General features: G+C 56.9%; 1 protein-coding gene across 1 annotated transcript in view; it reads left to right on the plus strand.

The window, feature by feature from the left end:
- Positions 1-9,405, plus strand: part of COL16A1 (collagen type XVI alpha 1 chain) — a 48,952-nt gene extending 39,547 nt beyond the window's left edge. The window contains exons 61-72 of the mRNA XM_045548430.1: positions 174-218; positions 521-574; positions 1,008-1,061; positions 3,107-3,157; positions 3,512-3,601; positions 5,062-5,097; positions 5,668-5,712; positions 6,609-6,797; positions 7,150-7,216; positions 7,932-8,108; positions 8,271-8,348; positions 9,061-9,405. Of these exons, the coding sequence (XP_045404386.1) occupies positions 174-218; positions 521-574; positions 1,008-1,061; positions 3,107-3,157; positions 3,512-3,601; positions 5,062-5,097; positions 5,668-5,712; positions 6,609-6,797; positions 7,150-7,216; positions 7,932-8,108; positions 8,271-8,348; positions 9,061-9,263 (1,089 nt within the window). The 3' untranslated portion in view covers positions 9,264-9,405. The remainder of the gene's footprint in view (positions 1-173; positions 219-520; positions 575-1,007; positions 1,062-3,106; positions 3,158-3,511; positions 3,602-5,061; positions 5,098-5,667; positions 5,713-6,608; positions 6,798-7,149; positions 7,217-7,931; positions 8,109-8,270; positions 8,349-9,060) is intronic.
- Positions 9,406-9,993: the final 588 nt, after the last annotated feature.

A 9,993-nucleotide genomic window follows, 5' to 3' on the forward strand; every position in this document is an offset into this window, starting at 1 on the left:
GTTGGGAGCTGAGCAGTTGCAGCCTCTGCCTGGCGGGATGTGGCATCTCCAATCCAGGTCCTTGGTGGGCCACGTATTCACGTTGGATTGGTTTGATTTGTTTAACCTGAGGGAGGAGGAGTGGGAAGAGGCCCCTGGCGAGGGGCATGAGGGCTCCCTGCTTTTTCTTCCAGGGCTTTAAGGGGAAGACAGGACATCCCGGCCTCCCAGGACCTAAGGTAAGGGTCTGGTGGCCTCCGCCACACAGCTTTTCTCTGTTCTCCTGAAGGCCTGACCCCAGGCAGACATGGCAGCCTAGGGGTCGGGGTGGAGGTGCCACCTGCCCCTTGGCTAAGAAGACATCCCCACATCGGAGCCTCCTGAGGCCACCAGTGCCTGGCAGACTGGGCAAGGGCTTCGCTGTCTACCAGCCTGAGGGCATCAGATGGCCCCTGGCAGGGCCCCTCTGCTGTGGGGCTGACTTGGGGTGGGGGTGCCATGTGAAGGTCTGGTGAGCTCCAGCTGCTCCTCTCTCTTCTAGGGTGACTGTGGCAAACCAGGTCCCCCTGGCAGCAGTGGCCGGCCCGGAGCGGAGGTAAGATCCAGGGACCTCACATTGCCTTGGGTTGGCCTTTGGACTCTTCTGAGTCTCCTGCTCACTGGCAGCATGGTTGCCTTCTCTGCTCGGCACCCTGGGGGAGGTTTCACCCACCCCTGCACATCTTAAACTTTCTGCTTTCTCTTAAGGGTTGTAACTGGTTCTGCTCCCTAGCTGGGTCACCAACCTAAAAAGGCAGGGCCTGGCCTGCTCAGGCTGGGGGCTGCACTTTCTCTACCCAGCAGTTCTCACGGGGCAGGGCTGGTCCCTCCAGCCCTGGAGGGCTCCGGTCTGGAGGCTGGGACTTGGCCCGGCTCCTCCAGCCCTTGGCCTTCCCACCTGCCCTGCTCAGCCCTCTCCCACCTCACAGCCACGCGTGCACAAGTCAGTCCATTTCCGTGTCACCTCTTCCTTTTTCTGGCTCCTGCAGGGTGAGCCTGGTGCCATGGGACCCCAGGGAAGACCCGGCCCTCCCGGCCATGTTGTGAGTTCAACTGTTTCTGTCTCTGCCCCTGCGAGAGTCGGGGTTCCGTTGGGGGTGGGGGGCAGACCGAGATGACCTGAAAGCACTGACCCGAGGAGCTGCCCCAATTGTGAGAGCCAGGAGGGGACCTGGGCTCGCCCAGTTCCTGATTCCCAGGTTTTTCACCATTTTCTTATTTTCTGGGCACATTCAAGTTCATGTATCAGATGAAGGTCACTCAGTTAGTCAACAAATAATTACTGAGCACCTGCCCCATACCAGGCACTGCTCCAAGCATTGGGCAACAGCAGTGAGCAAGACAGACAAGGTCCCCTGATGTAATAAGGCTTTCAGACAGACACAACAAGCAAACTAATATGATGTTATAGGGAGGGACAGGGAGGGGACTTCATAGGAAACCTTACTGGAGAAGTGACACTTGAGCTGGCTAAAAGGAGGAGCCAGCTAGTGAGCCATGGGATGGGGGGCTCCCAGGCAGGGGGCAGCTAGGACAAGGGGCCTAAGGCCGGGAGGAGCTTGGTGTGTTTGAGGAACCCCAAGAAGGTCAGTGTGGCTGGAGTGTGGTTTGGGGACGGTGCGAGAGGGAAAGGAGAGCTGGCCTGGTGCTGGTGGGGGAGGCCCCCAGCGGCGTGGCCAGGAGTGTGGGAGGGTGCATCAGTGGGTGCAGTGGCCACGTGGCTGTGGGGGCGAGGGGCAGCGTGGACGGAGCTGGGATGTGTTTGGAGGTTGAGGATTTGCCGATGACCTGTCGGGGGCCGGCAGAGTGGTAGAAAGAGGGGAATCGGGATGACGGCTGCGTTTGGCTTGGACAACTGGGTGAGTAGGTGGTGTGTTTACTGAGATGGGGCGACTTGGAGAGGATGTTTATTAAGCAGTAATGAATTTCCCATCTCCTTCCCTCATCAGTAACGCAGACGACTGCCAGGCGTGCCTTTGATCAGTGTGACAGACCGAGCAGATAGGCTCTGAGGAAAGCAAATGTGCTAGTGTGTTGTCGCAGCCCTGTTGGGGCTGGCTGTATAACTTCCAGGGGCTTTTGGAAATGTTAAAAATAGTTCATGACCAAAAAAAGGAACTCTCATGTCCCCATACTATTTTCGTGCATCTCAAGGGGTCCAGAGCCCTGGATTGGGAACACCAGGTCTGTCCTGGTCCCCCTCACACTACGGATGAAAGACAGTGTCGCATACTCTGAGTTGTGGCCCCGTTGCAGACTCAGTGGGGGCTGGGGACGAGGTGGGTGCGGGCCTCCCCATCTCACCTCTGTCCGTCCAGCCCGGTCCCCCTGCTGTGTGATGGGCCTGGTGCTGGGCATTTCTGTCCCAGGAGACCTGAGATGAGTACAATAGAGTACAATAGAGTACACTCTGGAGCTTTCTGTCTGCGAGTGTGGAGGGAAGTGCTCTGAGAGAGAACCCCAGTGCCCCCGGATTCAGAGAAGGCGTCACTCTGGCCAGGGAGGTGACTGGTTTGAGCTGTGCCTCAGGGGCAAAGATGTGAACCTAAAGGCGGGGAGGGTGTTTTAGATACAGCACAGGCAGGAGGGAGCAGCCGCGTGTTGGAGTCTCACTGCTCTCTGGTGTCAGTGGCAGCAGGAAGCCAGTGGGCCCGAGTGCCACCCTGGAGCTTGTCCCTGTGGATGTTGGGATGGGTGCTGAGCCCCTGCCCTCACCCTGCTAGGCCTGGTCTTGCCTCCTCCCTAGAACAGCAGGAAGTGGGCTGCCTTTGGGGAAGAAGGGGTCTCACCCCAGGCCAGGCAGTTAACTCCCAGGCCTTTGCCCTCTGCACTTGGCCTCTGGCGGTGGCTCACACATCAGCCCCTCTCAGCACAGCCCCAGATGGCACCACTCAGCCTGGGGAGGCAGGCGGGTCCCCAGCCTCAGCTCTGGGCACAAATCTTCTGGCAGGAGCCCAAGTTTAGGGCCAGAAGGGCAGAAGGAGCACAGAGCTGCTGGACTTCAGGGCTTGTTCCTGCTGCCAGGCCCTCCGCCTCTGGGGCTTGTTATTAGAGCCAGTTTCTATCCCACTGATGCTTCTCTCTTTAGGGGCCCCCGGGGCCTCCAGGCCAGCCAGGACCGGCTGGGATCTCAGCCATGGTGAGTGACACGCTCCCTTCCTTGTTCCCTCCCAGGAGCTCCCCCTGCTCTGCGGTGGCTCCTTCAGAGGAAGCTGGAGGGATGGAGGACGGTGTACCCCACCCCCTCCTTCCCTGGCATCAGCCTCTCCTGTCTCCAGATATCTCCCCTTCCAGGAGGTGGTGAAGGGCTGCTGAGAGGGCTGGAGGCCGTCCCAGGGTCCTGCCGCAAGTTCAGGCAGCACCACCTCCCCCTCTGGGGCCTGGGAGGTGGGGGACACGGTCCCTGGCACAGGATGGGGTATCTGCCTCTGGCTGTGTGGGGTCCACTTTACCCCCCTCCCGCCCCCTCACCATCGGCCTTCCTGTTCTCCAGGGCCTGAAAGGAGACCGAGGAGCCACCGGAGAAAGGGGCCTTGCAGGCCTCCCAGGCCAGCCTGGCCCTCCTGGACACCCCGGCCCCCCGGTAAGACCCCACATCTATGGCACGGCCAGCAGGGAAGGGGTCAGTTGGCTGAAGGGCAGCGGAGCGCAGCACTGTGCATCTGGGGTCTCCAAGGAAGGAGAGGCTGTTAGCATGGCAGGAGGCAGGGCATGAACACGTGCGCCTGAGGATCACGTCATACTTGGAAAGACAGGCCCTGTACGCCAGGGCTGTGCCAGCGGCACACAAGGTCACTGCCTCTGACCGTGCACCAGCATCAGCCTCGTGCAGACCCCTCGTCTGGTGTCAGACAGGGGAGACTTGTCCCTGTCTGCCCCTGCCTCTGCCCCAGGGAGCTTGTCCGTAACCACAGAAAATCTTTGTAAATGTCAGGAACCAGAAACGTGGTGCTGTTGCTGTAACTTTCTGAGCTCTTCAGAAACCACGACTTAGTCTCAGCTAATGTTTAACACTAAGAGCGATGATGTATTGATCCCCGACCGTGTGCTGCATGGCGAACTAAGTGCCTGACGCGTACTTAGTCTCAATCTGCACTGCAGCCCCGTTTAGTAGATACGATTGTCCCCGTTGCACAGGTGAGGACGCCGAGGGTTGGCAAGGTTAAGGAGGTTGCTCAGAGTCCCACAGCTAGTGAGAGCTGGGACTTGGTCCCTAGCCTGCCCCATTCCAGAACTTGTGTCCTTAGCCACTCTGCAAAACTACCCCTTTCAAAAGTTCCAGACATCGGGTGGAACTGGTTTGCCGGACTCAGGGATGAAAAATCCTGTGGAAAACCTCAGGGACCCAGGTCTCCTAGCCTTGTCACGGCAGACTTTTTTCCTGGGAGCAGGAGCGATGACCCAGACCTGTGGCCTGCAGTGGGCCAGCGGGGGGCTGGGGGGGCGGGGGGTTTGTGACTCCAGTCTGCCCATCTGCCAGGAGGGCCTGGTCTCACCATGTGGGCTAACTCTGCCTCCTGCCAAGGACCCCGCCTCCCTCCCTGCCTGCAGTCTCAGGAGCCTCCAGGGACCCTGAAAAAGTCTACCCCTTGCCTTGCAGATTCCTCTTCCTCAGCATCCCTTAGATGGGGGCTGGCCCAAGGAGGCGGCCTCTCCTGTCGTGGGGAGGGAGCAGCTCAGGCCGGCCCCAGTCAATCTCTGGGACCCCACTGGCGTGCATGTGTTCACTCAGCAAACAGCAACATGTACTCAGAGCCAGGGAGTGTGCAAGGTGCTAGATCCCAAGCGCAGAGCAAGGCAGGCTCGGTCTGTCCTTCCCTTGGAGAGCTCAGTAGGGGTGCAGCCCGGAGCCGTCAGGATGGGGCTCTGGGACTAGGCTGCAGCATGGGCTGGGGTCTGAGTTTCCACAGCCTGTGCCCAGAGTGTCAGAGGGTGAGGGCTGGAGGATCGTGGCTTCTTGGCAGAAGCCAGTAGCCAAAGTGAGGCGTGTGACCCCAAACTGGGCTGGAGCTCATCACGTCTCCACTGTTCTCTACTCCCCAGGGGGAGCCTGGTGCAGATGGCGCAGCCGGCAAAGAGGTACATGGTGCTGCTCTTCTCCTGTTCCTTGGGGACACTTCTAGCCCTCCCCTTGCCCTGACTCCTCTCCCTTCACTCGGCTACTTTCCCTGTTTGTCCAGACTGTCTCTGGGCAGATAGACAGGAAACTGTTAACAATCACTCTGGGCGAGAAACTGGAGACTGGGGGACAAGAATGGGAGTGAGACTTGTTTTGCTTTTTTTTTTTTTTACCCTGTACCTGGTCAAAAAGAGACAATAATATTAATAAACTCCAAACAAACGTTTCCTGGGCATCAGCTCTTGCCAGGCTTACAATGTGCCACAGACTGGCCCTCCCATTCTGATTTCTTCTCACCCTTCATCTGTGATCCGGGACAGCCAATATGATCAAACAAGGCCATGCCCCAGGGGACATCATTCTCCCTGCCAGCTGTCAGCCCCTGTGGGCAGGGAAGCTGTCGTCCATCCTCACACAGAGCCCAGCTGGATGCAGCTGGTGCTAAGGTGGTCTTTCACGGCACCTCCCCCCACCCAGGACACTACAAAGATGCTGCCCAGACTTGACCCCCCACTTTCGCTTTCCTCTAGGGACCCCCTGGGAAGCAGGGACTCTACGGGCCTCCTGGTCTCAAGGTGAGAGTGGGCACTGGCTGGGCTCAAGAGGAGAAGCTCATGAGCAGTTTGAGCCCAGCTCCAAGTTACAACTTTAGCCACAGAGAGGAGACTTGGGAAGGCCAGTGGGCAGGAAAAAAGTGGGCAGAACTTGGTGCAACCTCGTGTCTGAAGACTTCTCCTGTGGGGCTTAACTGTGGTTGAGGGAATGGAAATCTCCAGTTCATTCGCTTGTTGATCGATGGATTAATTCATTTTTTTCATTCCACAAACATCCACTTGCTCGTGTTCCAGGCCCTCTGTCCTGGCTTTGGGTAAACAGAGGTCTCTGAACAATAGATGCTGGCAGTAGTCTAGTCACATTCACGCTAGCGTGCAGCAACTTTTACAGAAGAAGATTAGACACAGCACTGTGGGGCCAGAGGAAGGGAGCACCCCCGTTGGCCCAGGGTGCCAGGGAGGCTGCAAAAAGAACTGGAACATTTACTGGAGGAGGAGGAGGCGTGCGCTGGGTAGGGATGAGGGGAGGGCATTGCAGGCAGGGAGGACCAAGACAGCATGGCCGAATCAGAGGATTATAACCAGCGAGGGCTGCCAGGAGGTGAGGACAGGGAGAGGAGGCTAAGGAAGGGATGATCAGGACCGCAGCGTGAAGGGCCCTGAATGCCTGACCTAAGAATTAGGACTTTATCCTGAGGGGAGTCGGGAGCCATCAGAACCTCTAAGCAGGGAGTGACACCATGAGAACTGTCTTCTAGAAGGACCACCCTGGGGGCAGTGAGGCAGAATGACCTGTCAGGATGCTATGACCACAGTCCCGAGGGTGATCCAGGGCCTGGGGGAGGGTGAGAGGAAGGGGCAGATTGCTGAGACATCATGACGCAGATCTGACAGCACTTGGTGTCCTGTCCTTGTAGGGGGATCCGGGATCTCCAGGACAGAAGGGCCAGGCAGGAGAGAAGGGGAGATCCGGCATGCCTGGCGGGCCGGGCAAGAGTGGCTCCATGGGGCCTGTTGGGCCACCAGGTCCTGCAGGAGAGCGAGGCCACCCTGGATCTCCGGGCCCCGCGGGGAGCCCTGGATTGCCCGGTGTTCCTGGCTCCATGGTAAGCGGGGAGGCTGGTGGCCGTGGGCACTGTCCCACAGAGCAGGCATGTGGGGTGGAGCATGGGTCGTGTTAGAAGCTTCTGCTGACATTCTACGGGAGACAGCATGACTCCCATATAGGTGGTTCTTAACTGTGGGGGTGTTTACGGGGTCCTCTCCCCAGAAAAATGCACTTAGGCACAAAATGTCTTGTACCATTTCGGGGTGCTTAGGACTTTGGATGAAGACTCCGTGGGAAGCTCCTGGGACCTTTGCCCTCCTCCCCACTCTTTATTCCCATAAAGTCTCTCCCAGAGGGAAAGCACCAGGCTTAGAAGTATAATTGAGGCACATTTTCTTCTCTTTCCTCAGGGAGACATGGTGAATTATGATGAAATCAAGAGGTTCATCAGACAAGAGATCATTAAAATGTTTGATGGTAACTGGCAGTGGGTGCCACTCGCCCTTCCTCGCCACTTCTCCACCCTGCCTTGGCCTCCTTTTCCTTAAAGCTCTGCGTCCTCCTGCTCTCACCCCCGCACACTTCTGGGCCTGGGGTTGACAGGCACATGTCCAATTATCCGTCAGACCTTCCTTGTCACCTGCTCTGTTCAGAGATGAAATGGTTCCCTCCTGCCCTCCCCGAGCCCCCACTTGAGCAAAGGAGACAGACAAGAAAATTGATATCAAACGAGTCTGCATGAAGTGAGCTCTAAATAGAGGGGCAAGCGGCCACTGGAAGAGGGTGGTGTGGGTTTATTTGAAGCTTTTTTTCTTTTCATTTGTTCATCCAACATTGATGTGCCAGGGACTGGGGAAAACACAGACCCAGTTTCCGGAAGGGGCTGGACTTCTTGCTTGGGAAGCAGACCTTGAACGCCAGGCAAGGAGTCTGGACTTTATTCTGAAGCCGGTGGTGAACCCACGAAGGGTGATGGAGCAGAGATGCCATGGTCAGAACTGTGCTTCAGAAGGGTCTCTGTGGAGGCCAGGGCATGGGACCCCACTTAGGGGACCAATCCCCATATTCCTTGCCCAAATGTCCCTCTGAAGAAAGGATGCTTTGGATTCCATGCTGGCAACCTGGCTGCAGCATCTGCAGTCATTCTGAGTCCCTGGGGCGCCCTGTGACCCGTCCTTTTCCTGTCTTGCAGAGAGGATGGCTTACTATACCTCCAGGATGCAGTTCCCCGTGGAAATGGCAGCAGCCCCGGGACGACCAGGGCCTCCGGGAAAGGACGGTGCTCCGGGCCGGCCAGGCGCTCCGGGGTCCCCTGGCCTCCCTGGTCAGATTGGCAGAGAAGGACGGCAGGGCTTGCCTGGAATGAGAGGTAGCTCTGCCTTCTGGTTCCCAGGGACACACGTAGCTCTCTGGGGCAGGCCTGACCATTCCATGTTGTGAATGTGGGATTTGTGTATTTCAAGTAATCCAACTGGCTGTGTCATTTTTCCACTCAGGGATAGGACTTCTTATTTTATTTGTTTTGTTCCAGGATTGCCTGGTACCAAAGGTGAAAAGGGAGACATTGGTGTCGGTGTTGCAGGAGAAAATGGTCTTCCCGGCCCTCCAGGTAAGAAAAAGCAGCATGCGAGAACACAAAGCCAGAGCAGCAGACACCCCCTTTCTGTTCCTTCTGTGACACAGTTGTGTCGAACTCCAAGTGACTATAGGCTAATCAACCACCTTTTATAGTAATGCCACGGTGGGGGTTGGGGAGTGGAGGACTCAGTGCCTGTTCCTGCGTCCTAGGCTGGGCTAGTGTGACGCAGTGGGAGGAAGCTGCCCGTGGTCAGGGCCAGGGAACTCGAGTTCAAGTCCTGCTCGGCATCTTATCTGCTGTGTAACCTTGAAGAGGTCATTTATGCCCTTGGAGTCACTCTCTAAGATGCATGCTTGGCTGGAGAGCCTGCAAGAGAATGGCCAAAGCCTGATGTTCCGGCTCTGAGCCCCAGCTGCTCTACTTACCAGATGTGCAACCTCTCTGAGCCTGTGTCCTCATCTGCAAAATTAGATAATAGCTCCTTTCTCAGGGAACTGTTGTGCAGATTCAACGAATAGCACATCAGAGGCACTCAGCCCCGTGCCAGAATCTCTCAGTAAAGTTAGCCAGTGGTATCGTAATTGTTAAATCAACCTGAAGATCAGATCAGGTCCTCATGAGAACATGAGGTGACGTGGGAACTACTCATCATATGTCAGGTAGTGTTTACCATGCCTGTTACTGCTTTTTTTCTTATGATCTGGGTCTCCTGATTTCCCTTCTGTGGCTCTTCCCTCCCTAGGTCCTCAAGGCCCTCCAGGGTATGGCAAGATGGGAGCAACGGGACCCATGGGCCAGCAGGGCATCCCTGGCATCCCTGGCCCCCCGGGCCCCATGGGCCAGCCAGGCAAGGCTGGCCACTGTACCCCCTCTGACTGCTTCGGGGCCATGCCCATGGAGCAGCAGTACCCGCCCATGAAAAACATGAAGGGGCCTTTCGGCTGAAATCCCCACCTGCCACCGGATGAAGGACTCCATTGGGAATAAATGGCCAAAGCTCACAGGACTCTGTGACAGGTTGTGAATGTTTTCGTTGTTTTTAATTGCTGTTAATATTTTTTAAATAATAAAATAAGGAAACAAAACTCGCTGCCATTCCCCTTCCAGCGGGGCTCCTCTGGTGCTGCAGCTCCAGCTCCCTGTCATCCTCCTTTTCTCAACTGGTCCCAGGATCAAAAAAGGGCATTTCCCTCACGGCCTGTTGGCCAGCCAGTGCAGCTGTGGGGTGCTGCTGTGCAGGGAGTGCTCCTCTCCTGGTGCTCGTGATTCATCCTGTGGTCCTCTGCACCTTGTGCCTGTCCTTCACGCACGCTTCTCTTGAGCTAGAGAAGGGGCATTGCTCAGGTTTGAAGTCCCTACTTTCCGGTTATAAAGGCCCCTGCCTATTTGCTTCCCTTAAAAAACCGGTGTTAGGTACCCTGCCCACCTGTTGCCCACCTGCTTCACTTCGTGAGTGTGACCCAAAGCCAACCCAGGCTGCACCTTGGGAAATGCCACTCAGTGCTGAGGTGTGTTCATCTGCCTGGAAGCCCCTCCAAGCATGCAGGCTCACGTTGATGCTCCAGTAATTCTGTGATTAGAAAACCTGTGCAAACAGGAGAAAAGATAGGCTCCGGCTCCTGGCCTAGGCGACCAGGGAATGCTTCTCTGGGAAATGAGATGGAACCTCCCGCCT

The sequence above is a fragment of the Lemur catta genome, chromosome 3, assembly GCF_020740605.2.
Source record: "Lemur catta isolate mLemCat1 chromosome 3, mLemCat1.pri, whole genome shotgun sequence".
NCBI classification, from domain to species: domain Eukaryota; kingdom Metazoa; phylum Chordata; class Mammalia; order Primates; family Lemuridae; genus Lemur; species Lemur catta.